Here is a 27,015-nt window from a genome sequence, read left to right as displayed (position 1 = left end):
TTGCAATTTATTTGGTTTATGGGATGGTGAATGTTATCAAGACAAAACAAAGCAAAAACATTCACATCTATACTACATTAATACATTTACAAACCCACTGCTGACACCACAACCAATGACAGCAAGTTTACACAGTTCATTTTCTGCTTGACCAACTCTCTGCTATAGTGCAAAGCCAGTTTAGAGGCAATTCATCAAAGTTAACACTCAATATTTACCATTCAGAAGAGATAGATAGATAGAGAGAGAGAGAGAGAGAGAGAGAGAGAGAGGGAGAGAGAGAGAGCGAGCATCTGTGTCTTTAGGACACTCTTCTCACATTCTGTCCTCCTGTGTCCAGATAATTCTGTTTATCCATCTGAAGACGTTCTTGGATTCATCTAGACAGCATTTGCATAGCCAGCCAGATCTTTAATACCACAGTATTGATTCTCTCCTGCGCATTTTTATAGTCTTTAGGTTGGTGATGCTTAGGTTGAATTAAACATTAATGTTCCTGTTGTTCATACTTACACATCGAGTGGGGGCTATTGACTTGTAAGCAACCTCCCAAAGCCCAGTAGCAACAACATCATGATGCTAAAGACCACTCAGAAGACCTTAGCAACCGCGTAGAAATGTCATGGCAACCACTCAGAACATCCTAGAGCCAGATTTTGCAAGAATAAGCACCTTTTACATTTGCTTTGCACAGTGTAAAAATCAAGTTATTATTTGCATTGCTTTAAGTTAAGAGATGACAGTTTAGTTTATGCTTATTTTATTTTTGGATCACTGCTGATGAAAGCTATGATGAGCTCTAATGAAAAATACGATTACATCGGATAAGAGGTCCTGTGGGTCTGAAAGCATCGCTGTGTGAAATTATACACCCTCTTCCTCATGTCTTGCTTACTGGCACCATGCCAAAACACCCAGCGAAAGGTACACCTATACCCCTCACCTCAGCCCTCTCTCACTTTATCTCACTTGTTTACCAAAATCCTCCCAATAGAAATGTATCTCACTTATGCTTTACCCCTCCCTCCTTAACCCCCCCTCTCTCTCACACACTCTCTCTCTCTCTCCTTCTGTAACCTCAAACTCACTCGCTGGTTGCAGTGATGAGTCTATTATGCAAAGATCTCATTGTCCTCCTCAAGAGCTCCGTTGTTGGGCATTGATGGTCAGGACGCCGCTTGGGGTCCGCAGATGGGGGCCTTTAGTGATTTGTGAGGGTAAGTCTGCTTGTCCATTCTGTTTGATATGTTTTATGCATGTGTATATATGTGCAATAGTGGTCAAAAGAGATGTCTGGGGGATTTGTACAATATTTGCTTTTAATGTCCCCTTCAGGTTAAATTAAACCATTAAAATATGGTACAAAATGGACCAAACTTTTAAGGTATTTATTTCTAAAAAAAAAATACATTTGGCAAAAAGGCAAAACATAGTGTGTTAGGGAAAGTGAGTTTTACTCATACAAAAAAGCTCACAGGTAATATAGCACACCAATTTGATCTGTTATCAATCTAATATTTGTTTAGTCATTGTTCTTTTAAATTTTGCATATATATGTTTTTTTGCTAAGCCTATTTAAATTCTTTTTAATTTTATCAACACTGAAAAAAATTATTTATTGAATTTAATCAATTTTTTAAGGTAAGTGGTTGCAATCAATTTATTTAAGCTACATTTAAACAAAAAAAGATTAGTAAAGTAAAATAAAATATAAAACTTTTGTTTAAATGTAGCTTAAATAAATTGATTGCAACCATTTACCTTAAAAAAATTGATTAAATTCAATGAATCATTTTTTTCAGTGAACAATGCAACATGCATACAATTTTTTTAATGCATCTTTAAAGAAAATATTTGAATAAAGATATCAGATGTTTTGTTCAAAGTTGGACATCTTTTGTCTTTTTGTCTGTTTTAAAGGAAAAAGAGACCATTTGTACTTTTCATTTTTAATTCAATTAAATTATACAAGTACATAAAACCATGCAACATGCAAATTTACTTTACAGTTTTTGTATGTAAAAATCCATTTTGTTTGATGTTTACCTGTTGAATGTCCTTCCTTCTGTGTTTTATATCTGACCCTGGACCACAAAACCAGTCATAAGGGTCATTTTTTAGATTTATACTTAATCTAAAGGCTAAACTTTCCATTGATGTATGGTTTGTTATTTGACCAAGAAACTATTTGAAAATCTGGAATATGATGGTGCAAAAATCAATATATTGAAAAAAATTGCCTTTAAAGTTGTCCACGTGAAGTTATTAGCAACTGCATCCACTCACAAAAATAAAGTTTTAAAATATATACAGTTGGAAATTCACAAAATCTTTTCACTGAACATGATAATAGCCTAATGTTTTTGTTTTTGTTTTTTGTTTTTGCATAAAAGAAAAATCGATAATTTTGACCCATACAATATATTTTTGGCTTTGTTAAAAAATATCTGTGTTACTTAAGACTGTTTTTGTGGTCTAGGGTCACATATATTTTGTCAAAGCTTAAAGATACATGCAGTAATATAAACACAGATGCTTAAACATCTTAATTTAACTAAAGCCTGGTCCTGGCATTAGCTAAGCCTTGTCTGTGAAACCATTCCTTAGAAAATTTGGTTCATTTTCAGGGTTATTTCAACGTACAGTATTATTTTCTCAGAACGACAGGATATCCAGAGGTCAGCCCTGGAAGTCAAGAAAATCCTTACCCATGTTTTCCAAAAAAAAAGCAGCGATAATGTTTTCTGGCATCCCTAACGCTGTTTGTTAGCAATGCCTCGGTTTTCTCTATGGATAATTTTCCATCATTCAGAAAACAATACAATGCACACTATTTTTATTTGTGGACCCTGATGTATGGATGGCATTGCTATATCATTGTCCTTGAGCTCATAACTATTGTCTCAGGTGTACCAGCTCAATATGAATAATTAAGAGTGTTCAGTAGAGCAAAAAGTCCATGGAGAGAGATCTGAAACCTTACACATCAACATCCTAGACTGCAAAACAGTGAACATTGGCTATTTTTGACTCGGATGAACCCATGGGATCAGTTGACCAGCGCAGGTTTTTCTGCATTGACGTATTTCCTGACACTGAAGGTTTAGGTGGGACATGCAGCCAGTAGACTTGCATTAAATTCATCATTCATAATTTGTTACTTAAAAGTTTTTGATTGGACGGAAATCTGTATAGTGTAACATGAGACATCAATATTTTGGTCAAGAGCAATTTCCGAGATAATAATCATAGGAGCCTAAAAGTGTTAATGTCTGTTATGACACCAAGTATTTTACAGTTGTTTAAGGATTATATAGGCGAGTCCTCACAGTGAAACCAGAAGAAATTTCAGGCAGCAGTGGTAAAGCACTGGTTTTACTCAGACACTATAGACGACACGTATAGAGTGTATATATCACCACAAATATCCAGATCATTGGCTGACAAATATGTTTTTGGTTCCCCCAGTTTTATTGTTTGATTATATTGGTTTTACTGCACTGTGAGTCTGCGGTGATACTACAACATGAAGTGATTTACCATAAGATTGTTTAAACAAAGCCTCAGATCATCATTCAGAAAAAACATCCCTTCCCATTTAGCCATTTTGTCCCCTCATGCTTAAGCACTGATCCTCTGTTTAAACAGATGTAGATGATGTAGATGTTTGCCTGGCTGGGTACCCTCAGGCACAAAGCAATACATGCGAACTGGTCTCGTAATAGAAAGCTGACTATGCTTTGAGCAAAAATGTCATGCTTTGAGATTAAACAGCTTGTATGAATTATTCTGCATAAGTATGGGACCCTGATTCAGGACACTGGCTTATAGATGGGAACTGGAGAATTCCCTGATTGTGGATTTAAGATCTTTTTGCATATATAAAGTGCAAGGCCAGGTCAGATTTGGGCAGAAGGTTTAAATCTTTCCTCAATTCCTCCCCTAATTCAATTACTTCTATAAAATGCAAGATAAAATATCGTTTCATCTATATACAATTGTATTTATGAAGAAGAAGTTGTTTGCCGTTGAGAATACAGTAGCATCCCTAAACAATTTCCCTTGATGTGCGTATATTCATGTTTATACCAAAACAAACAATAATGTCTGGGAACAGTTTCTTTCTCAATAAACTTTCTAGAAGACTTGACTTTACCCCCTGAGAAATTGTGTCACCACACCATTTACAATGTGTGATACACTGTCTGGCATTCAGAAGTGATAGTTGATTTTGTTTTAGGTGCGTGCTTTAATACTCAGATTCATATAAACAACAACATAAACACTCACATATAGACCCATTTACAAACATGTAAGTTCCTCACCACGCTTGTGAATCTACTGAATGGGATATTTTCAGAGGATAAACAACACGAGTAGTGAAGTGCTTAAAGCCTTTCAGGGAAAGCATCTCTTCTGTAGCCTAGCAAACGTTACCTGTAGTTAAAGATTTATCATCCAGCTCTGCTTCTGTTTCAAAAAGCTACGGAGCGATGGGTGATAAGGGCTCATAAAAGACTCATAACAACATATATTACTACTATAAAAATGATCACGCTCAACTGGAAGTGAAAATATCATAGCATAGAGACATGTTATTTTTAATATTATTATTTGTGGATTCGTAATAATCTAACATGCATTGTGCGTTTAAAAGACGTACAAACACATTGCAGACATCTATGCTAAAACAAGACAAAATTTGGGCTGTCAGTGAAAATTAATAATCAATAAAATAAATAAATAAATGAATCAAAACCATCAGTGGCAGCTGGTGACTGCTCATCCGAAGGTCGCTAATTCAAAATAAGTGTTCAGAGTGTGTTGCTTGCGTTTTCAAAATATGTGTTTGTTGTGTCATGTGAACCATGTGCATCACGTTCCTTTTTTCAAAATGTGTGCACGTCGTGTGGGCCTATGTGCGTCACGTGTCTTGTCAAAATAAGTGCCTGCTGCAGACGCAACAAAATCGTTTATGATAGAAGAGACGCTCACGTTCACAAAATACACGCAAGACACTCCCTTAACACTAAACTCTGATTATGCATGAGATTATGTGAGTATCTGGCAAACGCGAGCGTTTCTTTTATCATAAACCCTTTAGACGCATCTGCATGCTACTTTCACACTGCAGGCTGAAACGACCCAATTCAGATTTTTTTGCCCCTATGCGACCTGTATCTGATCTTTTCATGACAGTCTGAACGTCACAGATCCAATCTTTTCAAATGTGACCCAGGCCACTTGGGTATGTGGTCCTGAATCTGATACGTATCTGATCTTTTTAAATGCGACCTCCGTCTGAAAGGCCAGGGCACATGTATCCAACCCGTACATCATTGATACGCTACAAAATTCTGTGTTGAAGTAAGTGGGAACGAGAAGATAAACAACAACCATGGCAGACGATGCTGCTGAGACCAGTCAATGGAAGGGAAGCGAGGTCACAGATTTAATTAATATTTGGGGTGACCGTTCTTTTCAGGCCAAACTCGAGGGCTCTTATCGGAACCAGTGCTTTAAGTAGGCCAGAACGCCCCAGTACTCAGTACCGCCACTTCCAAAAATAGCTCTTGAGCGTACCACCACCTCTCTGTGCACCCAGAACGTGCTTTTAGCGTACCGGAACGCTTATTTGCACATCTGTTTAAAAATCAGAGGTTTAATTTAATCCTTTGGCTGCGGCCCTTAATGTACGCTTCCTAATTCGTCCCACCGAGAGCAGAGACTACATTACCCATACACCCTTGCATTTACAAGTTAAAAGCGCATGCGTGTGTGTGTGTGTGTGTTTGTGTGTGAAACGCGCAACCATAGCTGCTCGGTTAACATGAAAATACAATGAACACTTAATATGCCCTCCTTGTTTTAGACTCTTGAGTAAAAGAACAAGGTCAGAATCAGAGGACTCGCTGGCTGACATCCCACCTAGCCAGAATGATAGCTGCAGGTCAGACGTAAGCCTTATTCAATACCCTTTTGTAGGTACGTGATAATCTTCGCTGTCGCGGCTGTCGGTTTGGTTCCCCTCGACGCAACTTCGTATTTCCTCAGGCGATGTGCAGAAAACATTCTTGAAATTGTAATATACATTTAGTTTAATTGCTAAACTACAAGTGAACGAAATTTCAATGAAATTGAACGATGCGCACAATAGTTTTACCACCCGCAAAATGGAAAACAATGGGACAAAATAAATGACTTTCGAGTTTCATATGGCCAGTATTTTGTTATTTTTGAACCCATAGACATGGTCTTGTTGTCATTTTAAAGTTTTTTTTTTCAAGCTCATTCTATCTGAACAACTAGTTTAGCATTTAACCATGCTGAAAATTTTACTCGCATATCTACCTTTTGCACATTTTATTTATGTTCAAAAACTCTTTCTACAATAGCTCTTTCTAATGGTATTTTTTCAAAATCCTTTTGCACATTTTATTTATGTTCAGTAGCTATTTCTAGCTCAAGCAAATCCACAAACTTATAAAAGGATTTATTATTTTTTACAAGGTCGTCTGTTGACTGCTGAATATAAAACCCCTTCAATATAGGAGTCGAGTCAGCAAAAAAATAAAAATAGAGTACCGGCACCTCTTTTGGGCCACTTAAAGCACTGATCGGAACCGGGCGTTTCCGCAAACAACGAGTGACGTCGTTGACCGTTGAGTACTCTTCTGCGCATGCAGGTCACTTTTGGGTCATTTCACGTTCACACAGGAAATCACAAAAGGTCGCATTTAATTGGAAATGTGAACGGCCTTGCAAAAAAAATCTAAATTTTTTACTAAAATCAGAATTGATCATTAAGCCCTGCAGTGTGAACATAGCCTTATTTTGACAAGACACCTGGTGCACTCGGGTCGCAGATGGGCTACATACATGTTGTGACGAACTTCGCATCGAGCGCCCTCGAAAAAAGAAGTCACCGGCTGCCACTGAAAACCATACACCTTGGAATCACTGTTGACTTTGCTTACATGATGGAATATCATACATCTCGCAAGTTATTACGGCAAAATGACATTTAACCAAATTCATGTTTATCTATAAGTGGGTTACTCATAGACAGACTATTTCAGGTCTATAGTTAACCTAGGTGGTGAAATAATGGTTATTGCTTGCTGGGAACAGTTATTTGCAATTCTGGAGGTTCTAACAATAAAAAAAAAATGACGTTTAAAGTGTTTAAAGTTTACTGTTTCCTAACGGATTCACAGAAAGTGCCATTGGATATTTATGTACAAGTTTGCCAAGCAGATTGTCCTTTAGAAAATAAACATCAAATCTAAACAGAGAAGAATTCTTTATGCCCCTCACATACGGTAAATCCTCAGTGAGGCCCAGAAGTAATTATAAGGTGACAGAAAACCAATCATTCCTGCTTTCTTCAATTCTCACCCACGTTGTGACTTTGCAGAGGCAGAGCTAACGGCCAATAATCCACAACACAATAATGTTTCACAACATAAACCTTTTGATTGTTGTCTGTTTGACAGGTGAAAAGAATGATGTCTCTTTATATATATTTATATATATACATGGTTACTATAATAAAATATGTGGTTATAATAAAATACATACTATAATAAATGCATGGTTACTATAATAAAACCATGTTTAATTTTCATAAGGGACCTTTTCAGGTTTTTGCTCCAATTGGCAAGTGCCGAAAGCCAATAAACATGTTTGGTCAGAGCTCATCCTCTCAGTTATAGACAACTGAGGTAACACGAGGAGCAATCAAGTTTAAACAAGAAAGGAAGGAGAGAGTGAAGAGAGATAAGACAAGTAAATGGGGACAGGTGGATGAGTGTTTTTTGATTTTGCTCCATCTGTTTGACTGCTGTGAATAGCAAACTTGTCTCTCTTACTGACCTGGTTAGAAGAGCACAGAATACAGCAATAGTACACAAAAATAAGCATTATATAATCGAGCAGAATCTGTATTTTAAAGAGCACATCTTATGTCCATTTTTACAAGATGTAATATAAGTCTCAGGTGTGCCTAGAATGTGTCTGTATAGTTCGGTTTAAAATACCCCAGATCATTTGTTATAGCATGTCCAAAATGCCCCTATTTGGTTGTAAGCAAAAAAGGCACTGTTTGTCTTTGTTCAGTCGAAAAGAATTTTAATAGTTTCAATGCAGTTTAAAATTGCAGTTTTATTGCAGCTTCAAAGGGCTCTAAATGATCCCAACCAGAGCTTTAGGTTCTTATCTAGCAAACTTTCGTCATTTTCACCTAAAAAAATTAAACCATGATACGCCAGCACGACCTTACATATTACGTAATCACGTCTAAAGGTCACGCGTTACATGAAACGCACACCTGCGGACCATTTTAACCAATAAACTGACACAAAGACATTAATTAGTATCATTTCACATACAACAACTTCGGAACGGTCCACTGGAGCAGCAGTTTCGCATACGTCATGCGTAACCTTTCGACGTGGTTACGTAATACGTAAGGTCGCGCTGGCACATCACACGGCTACTGCAAGACGAGAAGTTGTGGTTAAAAAGTACACTTTTAAAATGTATTTGCTGCCTTACATTTTTTTATTTAAAGGCAGGGTGCGTACCAAAACACACTTTCAATCAGCAGTAAGGGGCGTGTCTACTAACCGTCATTGTTTCCTGGGTTGTGTATGTGTGGGGCGGGGCTATCAAAAGAAGGTCCAGATTCTATTGGGGTAGGGGCGTGTTTGTTTAGGTGATTTCAAATATTGGCTTACAGAGATCATGCACCCCGCCTTTAATCAACTCAGATTTACAAGTCATTTCAACTTACTATTATTTATCTTGACTAGAGATGAGTTGTAATAACTTATAGTTATATATATGATATAGTTGAAATAGTTGAAAGAAGTCAACTTAAAGCGACACTAAAGAGTTTTTTATCTTAAAATAAGGTTTCCAAAAAAGTTTCAGTCGTTCATCCACTCGAAACAGGGTGAACGGCACTTTCACATTCGCTTTGCAGCCCTCTATCGGCCAAAACCACACTAAAGAAGTTTTCAACCGTCGGGTCGTGGCCCTGTAGTTCGAGTGAAAACTACAAAAACTTGCTTTACGGCAGACCTACAATCCAATCAGAGCCAGCTTTGTTTCAGTAGCAGGCCCGGATTGGCCATAGGGAGAACCGGGAGGATTCCCGGTGGGCCGGTCTGTTTTTTTTGGCCACGAGGGCCGGTGTTGTCATGCCACCGGGATGACGCGTATTTACGGGTGAGAGATGTCCTCGCCGCTTTATGCACAAGTTGATTGTGTCCCGAGTCCTGACCACTTATTGGAAGAATTCTTGCATTAGGGTTCATTGACATCTAAAACGCATGGGAAACGCAGGACGTGCCGCTGTCTTCTGGTTTTTAAAGCGCTTACTTGAACACAAGTTTTGTTTCAGACGCGTCTATATTGAGTGCGCTTGCCGGCCGCGCGTCTATATTTAAAATAAACTTGAGCGCGTCTTTTGAGTGCGCTTGCCGGCCGCGCGTCTATATTTTAAATAAACTTGAGCGCGTCTTTTGAGTGCGCTTGCCGGCCGCGCGTCTATTATATTTTAAATAAACTTAAGCGCGTCTTAATACAAACGGGCTGGCCTCTAAAAGGAAAAGAATTTACAAAACGTATTTTTTATCCAAGTCATAGATGAATTCTCTATGAATAGTCATTATTCATTGTTTATTGCAAGAGGAACAAAAATCTATTTGATGCAAAACTCATTCGTTTATTTGAAAAAAGTAGTTTCAAAAGTATATCCATGATGTTTTCTTTTTTTTTTAACACAATGTAGGCCTACGTTATTTAGCAATAGACATGATCTAAGTTCTAAAAAAAAGATACAGATTTTTTCAATTTGTTTCCAATGCAGGAAATGCATTCTAAGGCATGAAACTCCAGGGCTGAAAATGAGTCCCACTCCGGCCCTGTTCAGTAGGCTAAATTATTTACGACAGTGGTAATGGACAATTCCGCTTCCAACCTGTAGGAGGAGCAAAGAGCAAAAACTCTTTAGTGTTGCTTTAATATTATAAGTTTTATCAACTTATCGCTTGTCAAGATAAATAATACTAAGTTGACATGATTGGTCAATTTTTTGAGTTAATTCGACAAAAAAATTTAAGGCAGCAAATAATTTTTTACAATGCAGTCTGAGACAATAGTATCTTTAGCCACATTAGCGCTATAATGTGCTAACAAACACATTTATAAAAGCTTTTGGGTCAAACTAACCAGTCAGCCAGTGGGCGTGGGTGGGGCTTTGTTTGTGTGACATCACATTACCAAGAAAAACAAAACAGCATGTCTCATATGACTGATTCGGTTTAACGGCGATTAAAAAGGAGGAGTGGGTGGATTTTTTTCATTGTAGGGTTGTTGTGTTCCCACACTGCCAACACACACTCATGTCCAAACACATTGTAAAAGTGTATTTTGCATAATATGCAACCTGATCTTACAAATTACGTGAAATAGTCACGAAATATTTTGCTCATTTTTCCATGTCATTGTCACGTATTTCCGCCATTTTACGTGTCCGTGCCACGATTTTCTTTTCATGTCAATTTCACGTATTGGTTACTCATCTGTTTTTCCTATTTTCTTACCATTGTCTCTTCAGTTTGGGGTTAGAACGACTTTCTGTTACATAAATGACATCCTTACCCAAACCCAACTCTAACCCTAACATCAGGCGACAATGGTTTAAAAAGCATATGAAAAAAATTTATAAACCAATACTTAAAGTGACATCCTAGCGCAAACAGCAAATCTAACCCCAAACCAAAGTGACAATGGTTTAAAAATGGGAAAAAGAGTTGAGTAACCAATACGTGAAACTGACACGAAAAGAAAAATGTGGCACGGACACGTAAAATGGCGGAAATGCGTGACAATGACACAAAATATTTTGTGACTATTTCATGTAATTTGGAAGATCATGTTGATAATGTGTCTTTTAATTATAAAAAAGTGCACTGGTGCTCTCTTTGTATTCCTTTCTTCTTCAGAGTTTTAGGTCACTTTCTGTATTTATATTTCTGTTTTCTTTCCTGTCACAAGAGGAAGTCAGAGGTCATGATTGACTGGCACAATGGGACGGTGCCCAGTCCCCAGGAGGACGAACACAGCATTGAGGAGCGATCAAAGTGTGTGCTGTCTTACTTTCCTGTCATCTACTACAGTGTTCTCTTGTGTGTTGGAGTCCCAGGTATGAGTATTTTATTACCTGTTTAAATTCTTCAGTAACTACTATAATACTTTTCATTTGAGTTCCCCATAAATGTTCTCATTCACACATTTAAAACAGATCTTTCTGAAGGTCATGGTGGATTCATTTGAATGAGTCACACATCAGACCAAACAAGAAATACTTAAGTATCCATAAACATTCACTGCAGCCACTTCAGACGAGTCTGACACAAAGCTGTCTGGAGGGAAATAAGCCAATCAATAAATCAATGTATAAACAAATGATTAATTATTTGCCTTTTTGAAGGTCACACATACACCGCTGATGTAAACTAGATCCTTGACATTTAAAGTCTTCGGCCATTTTTAAACCATATACACTCAAAAAAATAAAAAGTTGGATTTACTTAAAAAAAACTTCGTCAAGTGGGTTCCACATAGCTTTGTTAAGTAATGTCAACAAATAAAATGTAAGTTGTATTTACTAATAAAGTTTGTGTAAAATTGACAATTTAAATGTTGCATGGACTAAAGAAATCCTAGTAAAGTCACTATTATGAAACATTTCTGTCCAACTGCCCAATTCTGCCCCAAATGCCTCATCTGCCCCAAATGCCTCATCTGCCCCATTCTGCCCCAAATGCCCCAAAGCCCCGTCTGCCCCAACTGCCCAATTCTACCCCAAATGCCCCATCTGCCCAAAAATGCCCCGTCTGCCCCAAACACCCAATTCTGCCCCAAATGCCCTAACTACCCTAAATGCCCAATTTGCCCCATTCTGCCCCACATGTCCCTAACTGCCCCATCTGCCCCAACTAACTCAACTGCCCCAACTGCAGCTCCATCTATTACTCTCAGACTAGGTTTTCTCAAGCCAACATAAAGTTTGTTCACAAACTTTAACCTCATCTAGTTGTATTAAAAAGTCTTCATGTAAACACCTTAATCAATACGATTGAGGTCGACTGGATGCAAATTTCGATTGTATTGAAAGCGGTGGTGTAGTCTGATCTGTGATCCGATCAATAGGAGAAAAGTATGCATGTAAACATGTGAATTGTTTACTTAGCCTCTTGTTTCTGTCGTTTTGTCTAAATCTATGAAGAATTGGCATCATAACACTTTTGACAGAATTTTTAATCTGAAAGTGCATGAGACACAAAGCATTATTTGCCTAAAAATAAAGTCATATGGACATTATTTTGACCACTTTAGAGCATTAGACAACTATAGACGACTATATTTTCTTCGGACGTACATGCGTTGTTGCGGTTACGCATCTGAACTGAAGTGAAGTTCCGGTCTGTATTTATTTAAAATCTGGCTATTTATATTAAGTCTGGCTAGTGGCTAAACTGATCTTTCAAACAAATACCTTGTCGAAAATAAAATGTTTTGGATGAGAGGAGACGATGAGGATGAATCACAACTGCTCTGAGAGATTTGGCAGTCAGGCAAGAACTCAAGGACTTGTAGCTAACGCATTCATTTTACACAGTAACATTAGCTCAGTGTAGTAGTTGATATATGAACAAAAGTCATTTATTTGTCATTTATTTTTCTTGTTATCAGTAGGGCTGTCACGATTATGAAATTTGGCTGGCATTTAATTGTCTAATAAATTGTGACGATTATGACGATTAATTGTCTGTTTTATTGCTTTGACATTTACTTTTTTTGTTGTTTGTTCATGAAATAATTTTCACACATGATCCTATTAAGGTCATATTAGTATTGGACCACATGTCTGAAGTGGCTGCAAAAAAAATCTATTTCTTACAGATTCTTTAGTATAGCATCCTTCACTTCCTTAAATTTGGAATTGCTGTTTTGGAAATGTATGTTTTATCTGGCAGTTCATACTGCTTATTAAAGTTTTGCAGCATTTCTTTAAATGTTTTTTCATGGTGTTGAATGGCTATGGCTTTACAATGTTGTTTATAGACCGTTTCATCTGACGCATGTGCGTTGACGCGATACGGGTCTGGTCCGACCTTTACTTCACGTTTCAGTTTCTTAATGGTCTGACTATTGCTAAACTCAACTCTTAAACAAATACCTCGTCGAAAATAACAAATGTTTTGGTTTCCTAGGTAACCTACGTGTTTTTTTTTGTTTGCTTGTTATATAAATAAACTACGTTTAAAGTACTTTGTTGCATTTATTCTTAGCGGAGTTTACCGGAAGTTACGTGTTGACCACGGACGCCGCTTGTTTATGTTGTTACTGCTGAAACCGTCTATACAATCGCTGCAGCTCCCCCTTGTGTTTTAAGAGAGATGTGCAATAATTGCGGTGATCTGAAATCATCACGATGAGGTCAAACAATCGCGATAAGATTATTATTTAACCATGGTGACAGCCCTAGTTATCAGAAATAAATAGTCCACTGGAACTTGTGTTTAGTCCGCAAAAGCCGTTTGTTTATGTTGTTGCTGCTGAAACCATCTATATTTGATTTGATTTGATTGCATTTATTGTCATTGCATAGCAACGGAATTTCAATAACACTTCCCATGATGGTAACACATAATATGGCAAGACAACACTAATACATAAGTAAATACAAAAAATTATAACATAGAAAAAGCAACTATATTACCACTATATGAACTTTATAAAACAAATGTGTTCAAAAACTTGGATGTGAAACGACATAAGCATGAGTAAATAATAACTTTTTTACATACATAAAACCATTTTTATCATATTATTATTATGTAATATCTGTGAGTTAAATTATCTTTTTGCGGTTTCACTCCTCAGTCTCCTCTGTAGTATTTTCCCTGAATAGCTTTACTCTATCAATCTTTATTAATAAAGCACTTGAAATATCCTTATCTTGTCAAGAAGAAAAACAAGCACAATTTCTGCATGAATGTAAACTTTTCTTTGTGGAAAACCAGGGCAAAGGTTCCAGGGGCCGGTATGTTTTTTAAATCTGACCCCCTAATCTTTTACTTCCCATCAATCCTGCTGTTTCAACTCCCCCTTGTTCTTCTGTTTCTCCCTTTTGTGGCCTCCAACACTCCGTTTATGCTATGTCTATCCTCCTAATCCCTATTCCCTCTTTTCCAGTGAACATCCTGACATTAGTGGCTCTCTCCCGACTGGCTGTTCGGACCCAGAAATCGCTCTATGTGTATCTTTTGGCTCTAACTGGCTCGGACATCCTCAGCCAGCTCTTCATCATCTTCGTGGGCTTCCTCCTGGAAACGGCCGTGTTCCACAGAGACGTCCCTGTGCTGCTGCTCCGGTCCGTCAGCATGCTGGAGTTTGCCGCTAACCATGCCTCCATCTGGGCCACCGTACCTCTTACGGTAGACCGCTACGTTGCTTTGTGTCACCCGCTGCTTCACCGGCAGATCAGCTACCCGGCACGGGCCCGACGGATCATTGCAGTGGTGCTCACGTTAGCTTTGGCATCCGGTGTGCCGTTCTTCTGGTGGTCGGACATGTGGAGGGTAGGCCATCCACCTAACTCATTGGACACCGCCCTGATTTGGAGCCATGTGACTATTATTTACTTTCTTCCATGCAGCATCTTCCTGATGCTAAACTCGTTGATCATCCTAAAGCTTCGGAATAGACAGAGGAAGCACATGTGCCAAGAGGACGTTGGGCAGCAGCTGGCATTGCCAGGCAAGCTGGGTAAAACCACAGCTATGCTGTTAGCCGTGACTTCTGTGTTTGCCGTGCTATGGGCACCTCGTACCGGAGTGGTGCTCTATCATCTCTACGCGTCATCGGTGTACAGAGACTGGCGCGTGCATCTCGCCTACGACATAGCCAACATGATAGCCATGCTAAACACTGCTGTGAATTTCTTTCTGTACTGTTTTGTCAGTAAGCCATTCAGAGCAGCGGTAAGGGACGTTGTGATGTTTCGAGGGGCCCCGTTGCACCCTCGCCGGCCCCTGCATCACCAGCGCAGCCCCGCCAATGCTTCCACCTCATCGATTTCAAGCGGCCTCAAACGTTCACAGAGGGAGGTCGCCCCTCTCTCTCCCAAAAGTGCAGACATCACCACGTAGTTCTACTTGTCACCAACAAAACTATGGTTTGGTTTCCAAAAATAGGTTGAGTAGTGTTTAAATCAATTTCTTTTCATCAGAAAAAAAGATTTTGCCATGAGAGTGAAACAACTACATGTCACTTAAGGTGCATATTAAATGGGAGATCATATACTCTGATGAAGAATATATAATGTATATTCACAAATAAGTATATAATAATATAATAATTCAATCATTATGTTGCCAGAAAGGCAACTTTTTTAAATAAATTAATCGTCATTATAAATTATGGTCAGTGTAACGTTAAGTTCAAGTGAGCTTTTTTGGCATTCCACTATATGACATACAAAAGGAAAAAATTTTATGCCTCATAGGACCAAGGTGCTACACATTTAACACTTATTAAACTTACACACAGCTAACTTAATGAAAGAGGTAAGTTAACTAAATATATTAACACTTTACATGACCATAATGGGTTGCCACCTAATACAAAGAACCGAATATCCAATGCTATCTCACACAAATTCGTGCATGTTTTACAAGTTGGCTAATTTGTATTAGGGGGCCATTCCACTTTTTTAAATAATAAACTAATTTTCCAGCTCCCCTGGAGTTAAATATTTGATTTTTGCATTTTTGGGGTCCATTCGGCTGATCTTCGGGTCTGGCGCTGCCACTTTTGGCGTGGCTTGGCATAGTCCATTGAGTCTGATTGGACCATTGGCATCGCGCTAAAAATAACCAAAGAGTTTCAATATTTTTTATTTAAAACTTTTTTTGTAGTTACATCAGGTACTAAGACCGACAGAAAATTAAAAGTTGCGATTTTCTAGGCAGATATGGCTAGGAACTATACATCGCATTCTGGCGTAGTAATCAGGGATTTTGCTGCTGTGGCATGGCTGCAGCAGGCGTGGCGGTATTGCGCACTGCCGAAAATAGTCCCCTGCCGTTGAAAGTTACTAAGTTGACTGTTTTCGTCTGCTGCGTAATATCATTGCGCCTCCTGGAGCCATGTTACAGCTGCAAAGTCTTTGATTATTACGCCAGAATGAAGGTATAGTTCCTAGCGAGATCTTGCTAGAAAATCACAACTTTTAATTTTCTGTCGGTCTTAGTACACAGAACTACAGTAACTGCATAAGAGTCAAGTTTTAAATGGAACAAATGTCGAGACTCTTTGGTTATTTTTTTGCGCGATGCTAATGGTCTAATCAGATTCAATGGATTGTGCTAAGCTATGCTAAAAGTGATAGCACCAGACCCGGAGATCAGCTGAATGGATTCCAAAACGGTGAGGATCAGGTGTTTTGCTCTGGGGGAGCTGGAAAATTTGTATATTTTTTAAAAAAAAAGGTGGAATGTCCCTTTAATTCATACGATCACTTTTGTAAGTTTTTGTACGATTTGCCTTGACCCCTGTGACATTGGGGTTAAGTGCGGGGTTAGGGGTTGTTGTTGTTTTTCCTGAGAATCTTACGATTTTGCATGATTAACTTCGTATGAAATTATACGAATTGGCCAATTGGTAAGATATGTGCGATTTCTTGTGAGATCAGGCTGGAATATCTATATAATGAACAGTCTGGCATCCATTAATCACTCTTAAAAAAGCATTTAGTTATAATTTAACCTATGCTGGATTGTTTCAATCCAAAATGCTGGGTTGTTTTAAATAATGGGTTATTGGGTCAAATATAAACATTTTCTGGGTTGATTTAACCCAACGGCTGGGTTTGTGCATTTTTGACCCAACGCTTGGTTGAAAATAACCCAGCATTGTTTAGAGTGATGTTTGCTGTGATCTGTGACACAAAAAATGATTGATTGTAGAGTAGACCGAATATATAAATGTTAATCACAGGTACAGTCTGAGCGCTGTGTAGTCTGACCTTTTCAACAAAGATCCAATAATGTTAATTTTGTCCTACCGATGTCCAACCATTCCAGTGCTTTCTTTACTGTGTTATTTATTATTCTGCCTTTGCAGGGAAAAGAAAACATGCTGCAATATTTATAAAGTGAAGACATGTTGCTTAACAAATGAGTGTTAATATGTTGTCATTTCCAACTAAAATAGCTTCTCTTAAAGTGATACAGTAGAAGATTCTTCCATTATTTGCACATCCTCATGTTTTTCCAAACTGTGTGATTCTTTGTTCTTCATAATTTTAGTTGTTGTATTAATACATGATATTGGGTAAATGACAGAATTTGTTAGGTACCTGTCCCTTTTAAATGTGGTTATTTGAATGTTTTACAGATATCATGAATGTGTTTTTGGAATGTTGCTAGTGCTGCAGATGAATGAAGCTCTTGGCGTTGAAATATTTAAGTCTTTCCTGTAAATCATTGAAACCTTTTTAGGTTGTATAATGTACATCTTCACAGTGACAGATCTTCGGGAAACCACACAAGGGGTTACTCAAGCTTGTTCTCATCAAACATTAAAAGGCATGGTTACATAATGTCCTGATCGAGACGGTCTCGCAAATGTGGGTTATTTTGCATGACTAAATTAAATGCTTTCAGGGCTCGTTCAATGAAGCGGAGCAAGATGGCCGACCTTTTTAACCCCCGTGAGCAAAGTGCACTTGCCGGCTTAGCTGTTTATTTTCAGTGCATGGCGACTGGAAGAGGCTTTTAAAGCGGGTTTGATGTGGGAACACAAGGAGAGCTGTCATTGTATAAACAAACCAGCCTTAAATCGAATTTTAATTTAAGTTCAATAGAATTTTCCAGAATCCTCACAGTTATTCTGCATAACAGTGGTCAATTATGATTATATCACAAAACACCTGCCAGAATGCACTTAAAAGGACAGATTTAATCTTTAACTTGACCTCAATCTAAATGAAATTGAGAATTGATTTTTTCACTTAAAGGACAGTATGTAAGAAATGTATATCAATTAATCATAAAATGGCCCTGATATGTCACTAGACATTAAGAAATCATGTTCATTTCAAATACTTATATCACTGACTACAGTGATCCAGCCAGGATATTGTCATTGTCATTTAAGCCCTCAACTGATGTTTATGTTGTCATGTTGTGTATTGGCCACCAGTTGTGTGATTGCAGTACCAGTTTTAGCCACAAGTTTTGTGGTTGCAGTACCAGTTTTGGCCACAATCCTACATACTGTTCCTTTAAACACCAGCCAGCTTATCTTATACAGTAAGTCTATTTTTAATGATAACATTGCTAATGAAGCATATATTTAAATGAAAAGATACTATAGGTCCCTCAATAAACAGAAAAAAATTGGTTTTCCAAAATTCAGTCAAAGGTTCTTATAAAAGACTGATTTCATGCTTACATTATAAAAAGTTCTGCCTTAAATTATATAAAGGGGAGCCAGAAACAACTGAAATGTACTTAAAATGGTTTTCTTTCATTTTTGTCCCCAATTTGTTTAAAACAACACTTTTAGTTTGTTTGCTTTAGTTTAGAAACTGTTTGAGCTGTAGTTGAACTCTTGTACTTTTAATGCACTTCTCAGGGCTCTCTCTCTCTCTCTCTCTCTCTCTCTCTCTCTCTCTCTCTCTCTCTCTCTCTCTCTCTCTCTCTCTCTCTCTCATTTTTTTCTCACCCTCTTTTTCACCCCTCAATCATCTCTGGTCCTGCAGATGTTATCAGATGTTGCCTCTTTGAAAATGTCCCCTGCTGAATCACAAACACAGATGTCTGAGAAGAAAGCACATCTATCACTAAAGCCTTAATGTTGGCAGAATGGAGACTCTAAATATTTAAGATAATAAAGATTTTGCTCTGGTACAGGCCATTTTAACTAACAAACCTACTGGGTCTTATGCAGCTGCGGAAAAACTATCGGTCAAGTTTTTACTACATTATCTGGAATATAAACCTTTTTTTATTCCCACAATGTAGTGTATCTTAGTGTATGCAGGTTGCATTTAGTGTAGGTGACATCACCCCAAAGGGAACGCATTTTTAAAGACAGGCTTTTTGATTAATTATTAAAAAGACCAATATTTGATGATGTGTAGCTATGACTCATGCTCATTAAAACCCCAGAATGTGCAGGATGGATTGAATTTAGATTTACATTAAGGTGTAGTTTCTCGGACAGGGCTTTTCCTATTCCCAGACTAAAATGCATGTTTAAGCTGCCTTAATTTAAAAAAAAAATCTTCCCCTGACATATCTTAACATACAGTATATAAGTGCCATTGTTTTGTCTCATAATGCACACCAGTATTGTTTTTTGTAATGTATGTTTGCAAAAACTAATTAGATGTCCTAAGGCCTAGTCATGGCTTAATCTGGGAAACCACCCCTATGTGTAAAAATAAAAGGTGTTTTAAATGTAACACAACATATAAACCTCAAATCAGGTGTGATTGCAGTTGTTATGTCTGCCAGATAAGATCTGCTGCCCTGTTTCATCAATTAAAGAGTATAGCTTTTGTTTGTATTATGCATTAACATTACATGTCATATGTACTGTATTGTATACAAAGCCAAGATCTATTTGTTTCTTAGCATCAGATAAAAATGTATTTATAAACATGATTATCAGCAATGTAAAAAAAATGATGAGATACTTCATACAAAATGATATGTGGCACTTGCATGATGCTTTAGGGTGTTGTGTTGTTGTTCATGGTTATGGTATTGTGACCCGCAAGCCTTTTGTGTAATTGAATCTGTGCACTGATAACTGTTGTTGCATTTTGATCATACTGATCGGATATTAAATGTTTATGAGGTGTAAATTACTGATAAGGATAGTAGCTAGTTCAGGCAGAGTGTTGCCAGGATGGTGTGCCCATTAAAACACAGAAGCTCCAAATAATCCAGTTCCTTAATATTTTATTGTCAGTCAAGCAATCATGAGACCAGAGTTGTATGGTTTCTAAAACAAACAAACATTTTACAATTTAAACACATAATAAATCAATCACACAGATTACAAATATAAACCAAACAATACTACTAAACATTAAATTACTTGCATATATATTTAAAGAAATAATACAACAAACTTACAAATTCAAGGACTCATCAACTCTGAATCTCCTCATGAGCTGTTGAATGCCACACTGAACAAAGAGCCACTAATTAACAATTTAATGCAGCTGTGGAGACATAGCTCCTCCCACCCTGCTACCTCAGAATTCTCAACAGCCGCCCCCAAATATGTAAACATATTTGCCCATAGAGAATTCTGTACAATCATAAATCATTTGAACACTCATTTAAAACGATTGACTAGACGTACATAGTGTTTAGAATCAATAAGTACATGCACAACTCTTACTCTACCATTAGAACTTGGTAGGACCTTTGTGACAGTTCCTATAGGCCAAAGCCCTCATGAGAGGTGAAGATCAACTACCATCACTACAGCTGGTACACAGAATAGACTCTTCCATCCTCCTTCAAATTCTGGCGAGTCTGTAAACCAGGTTGATATATAGTCTCTAATAAAGCTTGCCCAAAATCTGTCAATGAGAACTTGGCTATGCCTCCATTTCCCATGTATGAGAATCTCAGAATCTGCATTAAAACTTTTGTGACTGGATTCTTCAGGTGCAGCATCCTGACTGGATTCTTCAGGTGCAGCATCCTGACTGGATTCTTCAGGTGCAGCATCCTGACTGGATTCTTCAGGTGCAGCATCCTGACTGGATTCTTCAGGTGCAGCATCCTGACTGGATTCTTCAGGTGCAGCATCCTGACTGGATTCTTCAGGTGCAGCATCCTGACTGGATTCTTCAGGTGCAGCATCCTGACTGGATTCTTCAGGTGCAGCATCCTGACTGGATTCTTCAGGTGCAGCATCCTGACTGGATTCTCCAGGTGCAGCATCCTGACTGGATTCTTCAGGTGCAGCATCCTGACCACTGGTGTGGAATTCCTTGGGTGCATGTTTAGCGCAAAGTAAGAGAGTAGCAGATTTTGTCATCCCATTTACCTCAACTCGTTCTGTTCTCTTTTCCAAACACTCAAGAGCCTCTTGATCTTGCCTTGACCTGTGAGTATTCTTTGACATCTGGACATATGGAATTACATTCATTTGCCACATTTTTTCTACATCCATCTGTAGCTGATCCATAGATGAAGAAGCTAAGAAGTGACATTGAGAAACAGAGCTTGTCTTTTGCACTAATGGAATGGGTCCTTGTAATACCCATCCTAGACGAGTATGCAATGCAGCTGGGCTTCCGGGAGGGCCTAGCACCACTCTTTCAGTAGAACATAACAAATGGGGATGATCTGCACCTATAAGTAATAGAGGCTTAACTTGATGGAATTCTTCCAGAGGGATGTCTTTAAGATGTTGATAACAACGTTGAAGACTATGGATAGGATAAGTCTGTTCAGGTAAGTCCAACATCTTAGCTGTGAATGCTGCCTTGATCTGATATTTCTTGTGCTTCAAAGTTGCTGGAGAGACAGAAAAGGTAACATTAGCTCCATCAATCTCTTCAATACCTTGCCGAATCGTTCGCAGCTTCAAGCACTCAGCCGCCCCATTCAGCCCCAGCATCTCAGCAGCAGGAGACAAAAGCATGGTCTTTTCTGAACCATCATCAAGAATTGCATACGTTTCTAAAGTCTTCCCTTGAGCACTCAGAATGACTTTCGCCACCTTCAAAAGCACAGAATTTAGGCCACTCGGTTTGCTTAAGTAGAATATGCCAGAGTCAGGTTTATAAGCATTAACTTAATGCAGGACTGCTAAATGACATTCTTTACAGGATGGACAATCTCTCTTCAAATTACAGTTAGAAGAATGATGTGTCCGTCCACATCTCCAACAACGATTGTTATCCAAGATCCATTTTCTCTTTGCATTTACATCAAACTTTAAGAACTCAGGACACCGATTCAAATGATGGGTTCTACCACAGAAGGCACAAAAGATTTGGGGTTCTACTGGTTGCTTGCTATTTGAATTGTTAGATTGATTAACTATTCCATAGGGCTTCCCATTTCCCTCCTGATTAATACCCTGCAAAAAGGTAGCTGTAGAAGATAAAGATTTCAGTGGTCTCCCATCTCTCATTTGAAACTTTGTTGCTCCTTTAGACTGGTCAGATACTTGAACCACCAAGCTTTGGCATTCTGCTTCCTCCTCTAGCCATTTTGCAAAATCCACCAAATTATAAGGAACATCTGACCGAACAGCTCGAGCATGTCTAGCAAAGTTGGACACATGATTTGCTGGAAGTTTACTTAATAGCTGGTGAACATGAGAAGCACACGCCAATTCATTAGCTCCTTCATTCTGCCCCCATGACTGAAGCATGCCTACTAAGGCCTGGACTCGTAGTGCAAACTGACTGAATCCAGTAGAATCCCCAGAACGAATGGCTGGTAAGCTCTGAATAAAAGCTATCTCCCGTAACACTAGGTGTTGAGGCTGACCATATTTTCTTTGAAGTGCTTTTAGGGCAGTAGTGTAAGGCTGAGGATCATGAGCATATGCAAGGGCTAAATGACGAGCAGCATCCAACTTTAAGTGATCCAAAAGAATATGATATTTATATTGTTCAGTTTCCTCAGCAGGCAGCAAATTTCTCAAGGCCATATTCAGCATTGCAAATTCTTGAGGATCATCAGTTTTGAAATACGGAAATGATGGTCTTTCTACCGCAGAGACTCTAGGAGGGCCCAGTGCTGAAGATGACTGAACACAGGCTGATATAGGTTGACTTACATTTGAATGTCCAATTTGGACTGTTGATGGAGGACCTGACAATATCTGAGGTAGGGGAGTATTACTACCAGTAGCCATTTGTGGAAGCCCTTGAAAGGGAGCACGGGCTGTAATATGAGTTGGCGGCATAGAAGGAGCTTGACTATATGAAGGTACTGACATTGGAAAGGCATGGCTTGGATGGACAAATGAACCATAAGGTGGATACAACACAGGAGGAGGAAAGGGGGCAGGATAGTTTGGGAGCATCCATGGAAAACATGCATTACTCTGCATCTGACTAGAACTAGGCCCATAGCTCCGTGTTGCTTGATCATTACACAGATAAACTGGATTAAATGGCTGTTGATGTAAAGATGGCCAAGGGAGACCATTACCAAACTGAACTTGACTCGTACTTGCAACAACAGGATTCTCTGAAAGCTGTGCCCTTAAGTGAACAGAATTAGCAGACTCATTTAACATAGGTAGATTAGGACATTGTGAGGAACCAGTCTCTAATGATACTCTACCATCTGGTGGCAATGGTGTAGGCAACATAGATCGTGGCGGAGGAGGGAGAGTACTTTGTCTACTAAGTCGAGGAGGTAATGTGGATGAATCAATATCTCTATTTGCTTCATGTTGTCTTAGACATTCACCCAATTCAAGGACAAGAGGAACTTTATTAATATCATCCACCTTAGTCTGGTGAACAACAGGAGATGCTTTAGTAGAACTGCAATCAGAACTAATAGAAAAGGAAGAACTTTGGCCTCTTAGCTGCATAGCTCTCATTGACTGTCCCAGTTCTGATAACATTCCCTTTATTTGTTGCACATCTTCAGACAGAATTCTCATCTCAGCTCTAGTATCAGATAGGGAAGCTCCCTCTGTCATCTCCACAGACACATGATCAGCAGACCTTGGTCTTTGTGTGCAAGCGGGTACGCTTGGCTGAGTGAGTAGATAATCTTGATGCCATTTAGGAGGTCTAACTGTCCGTTTAGGTCTCACTACATCATCTTTCTCCATCCTAGCAACCTATCCGGCTCGAAGGACCATGTAAATTACTGATAAGGATAGTAGCTAGTTCAGGCAGAGTGTTGCCAGGATGGTGTGCCCATTAAAACACAGAAGCTCCAAATAATCCAGTTCCTTAATATTTTATTGTCAGTCAAGCAATCATGAGACCAGAGTTGTATGGTTTCTAAAACAAACAAACATTTTACAATTTAAACACATAATAAATCAATCACACAGATTACAAATATAAACCAAACAATACTACTAAACATTAAATTACTTGCATATATATTTAAAGAAATAATACAACAAACTTACAAATTCAAGGACTCATCAACTCTGAATCTCCTCATGAGCTGTTGAATGCCACACTGAACAAAGAGCCACTAATTAACAATTTAATGCAGCTGTGGAGACATAGCTCCTCCCACCCTGCTACCTCAGAATTCTCAACATGAGGATTGATTCACGTTTCACGTGTCTTATTTATATATATAGAAGCACATCCGCTTTCAAACAGGAGCTCGCAGCTACATGTAGAAGCATTAGGAAAGGAGATCTAGCGTTTATTTTAATCACGGTCTATCATTTGATCTCTTTTCTATAAATCTCTCTTGCTGTCATAGTAGACATGCACACACCCCTATATCCTGTTATTTCAGCAAACATTTTCACAGCTCAACAATTAACGGAATCTGTTAACCCTCTTCCTCAAGCATATCTTAATCGGACAGGCACTTTTAAAAAGGTGGACTTAATACACAACAGAACCAGACAAAACCGTACGAATATTAAACATGTTTTTTTACGAAAAAATAAACCATAACAAATACATTTGGCAAACACTTTTATCCAAAGTGACTTATAGTGCATTACGAGCTATACATTTATATCAGTATATGTGTTCTCTTGGTTCAAACCCATCACCATAATTTGTGCCACTGCAATGATGCAATCCTCTACCACTGATTTATGAGTATTTACAAGAATTTGGGCCTATTTATGTCCCCAATGTGTAATTCTATTAAAAACTAATCAAATCTAATAAATTTGAGCACCATTAATTGGTATTAAAAAAACAAGCCTTTTTTATGGCTGCTCTTACTAATAATTTTATCGCATTTTATTGGTGTTTTGTGGTATGTCTGTGTTTTGGTGTTGTCCTTCACGAGAGTTTTCACATGTCGTGCCATATTTCAAACATTATTTATCACAAATTAATAAAAGAATATATGTATATGAATTAAATGTTACTTGAACTAATAAACTACATGCACAGATTAAGCATATGCATTTTGTACTTTATTTTGCATAATTTCTACATGCCCCATGTCATTACCAACACGCACTGCATAAAGTGACTTTCCCACTTTTTTTCATCAAAAGTATAGCCATGGTAACCTAATGACATAGCACATGGATTTTAACCTGCAAGACTGATGCCTTGATGTCCAGAAAAGTAAGTAAATCTACTGTAAATGCTTTGTGTTGGGCATGTACACTTATTATGCATCATTACCATATGTGTTGTATTTCTTTATTTTAAAACATTTTTGAAATATTTTTATCACTTTAATAGTTAAAATGGTGTACATTACATGTAGAAAGCTAGCTACACTTGCTTAGTCATCATCTTAGCTAGTAGGGCTAGTTTTTTTGACAAAAATGTCATTACTAGCACAATACACAATTTTGCATATAAATTATGTATAAATAACAAAAGCATCATACAATTATACTGACAATTTCTGACAATGTTTTAAAAAGTTTTGATATATGGTATTCACTTAAAATAAGGGTAGATTGATGAATCAGAAATTTAGATACGTAAATGATTATAATTCATCTTGCAAGTAAAAATCTCATTAAATTCAAGATAAATTAGATTACTTGTGAAACCACAACATGTTTTAAAAGCACTGATTTATCATTTAAGTTTTATTTTTTTACATATATTCAATGATGTGATGGTAAAGACATATTTACTTGACATAGTTAAGAAAATGGCAAAAAAAATCATAAATTCCCCTATCTTATTGTCTCTCAACCCAGCTCATAACGTCGATTCTGACTTAAGGACTGATAATTTGATGTATACCAATTAGTCTAATTTAATGTTTTTAAATTGCAGCAACACAATTTGGCCCTTAATCTGAGAAATACCCTTATACAGAAGTGTAGTAAAACTACAAAAACTGCACTGTACTGAAACCATTCCTTAACAGAATGTGTAGACTGCTAAATATACATCTAGCAGTAAATAACGAACTATACAGCTAGAACTAAATAATCCAGCTAATAGTCCTAAAGTGAATGTCTGACCAAGTGATGCATAACCTCATTCATACCTGTAACAGAGCAGTCGCTTTTATGATTTGCCACCAGGTGGTAGTGTAGACCACTTTTGTCTTGTCCTTCCCAAAAGGTACAGTGCTACTTGTGTTACTTTTCTGGCTGCAGAAATGGAATGTGGACAACACAGATGAAACATTAGAAAACATAAGAGTAATGTGTTTGGAGAATGTTATAAAAGTTTGGGCATCTTAAAGAAGGACATATTTAGTGTTATTTGAGTCCCCATTGTGTCCCACGTTCTTTCTAAAGTTCAGATTCTCCATTCATTTCTGTTGAGACCCAGACACAGCAAGAAACAAGGGCATTGTTAGATTTACCTGTGTAGGCTGCGGTGTACAGTAGAGTTATGCAGCAGTCTGGCCTAAAATTACAGCGATAAGACTGTTAGATAGATAGATAGATAGATAGATAGATAGATAGATAGATAGATAGATAGATAGATAGATAGATAGATAGATAGATAGATAGATAGATAGATAGATAGATAGATAGATAGATAGTATACACAAAATGTATGATAAATGAATGTATTTTATGAAATATCATAAAACAGGGGGTCTGGTATCATCTCAAGAATCCCCAAAGGGGGGCCCGGCCACCCTTTGAGAACAACTGGTCTGTCTAATAAAGAATGTTACATGTATGCAATACAAATGTAGACAGACAAACAGGCAGAAAGACACTATAATTGGTCTTTTTTTCCAGGATTTGTTTTCCAGGTAGTGAAAGCAGGCGCGGTCCCGAAGAAGC

At 37.9% G+C, this 27,015-nt stretch overlaps 1 protein-coding gene and 1 long non-coding RNA gene across 3 annotated transcripts; one reads left to right on the top strand and one right to left on the bottom strand.

Moving 5' to 3' along the window:
- On the bottom strand, positions 1-26,646 carry LOC129420287 (uncharacterized). 2 transcript variants are annotated; one of them, XR_008636791.2, is made up of 5 exons: positions 26,583-26,646; positions 26,259-26,364; positions 18,808-18,881; positions 514-643; positions 1-380 (listed from the first exon to the last, which is right to left on the bottom strand). It is a non-coding gene; the product is annotated as an uncharacterized lncRNA (long non-coding RNA). The 2 variants fall into 2 exon arrangements; XR_012369298.1 differs by having other exon boundaries at positions 18,808-18,878.
- On the top strand, positions 727-15,861 carry gpr142 (G protein-coupled receptor 142). Its single transcript, XM_055175112.2, has 3 exons — positions 727-1,217; positions 11,065-11,212; positions 14,272-15,861. Exons 2-3 carry the CDS (start codon positions 11,080-11,082, stop codon positions 15,225-15,227), a joined length of 1,089 nt encoding a protein of 362 aa, XP_055031087.2. The 5' UTR covers positions 727-1,217; positions 11,065-11,079; the 3' UTR covers positions 15,228-15,861.
- Positions 26,647-27,015: the final 369 nt, after the last annotated feature.

This window comes from Misgurnus anguillicaudatus, chromosome 4, assembly GCF_027580225.2.
Source record: "Misgurnus anguillicaudatus chromosome 4, ASM2758022v2, whole genome shotgun sequence".
NCBI lineage: Eukaryota > Metazoa > Chordata > Actinopteri > Cypriniformes > Cobitidae > Misgurnus > Misgurnus anguillicaudatus.
The sequence above is the reverse complement of the archived record's forward strand: the minus strand, read 5'-3'. Positions and strand labels throughout refer to the sequence as shown.

Bases quoted from the DNA above. Each gene is read 5' to 3' on its own strand.
- gpr142 (XM_055175112.2), top strand. From the start codon at position 11,080: ATGATTGACTGGCACAATGGGACGGTGCCCAGTCCCCAGGAGGACGAA. The intron at 11,213-14,271 runs GTATGAGTATTT...CCTCTTTTCCAG, and splicing joins CTTGTGTGTTGGAGTCCCAG to TGAACATCCTGACATTAGTG.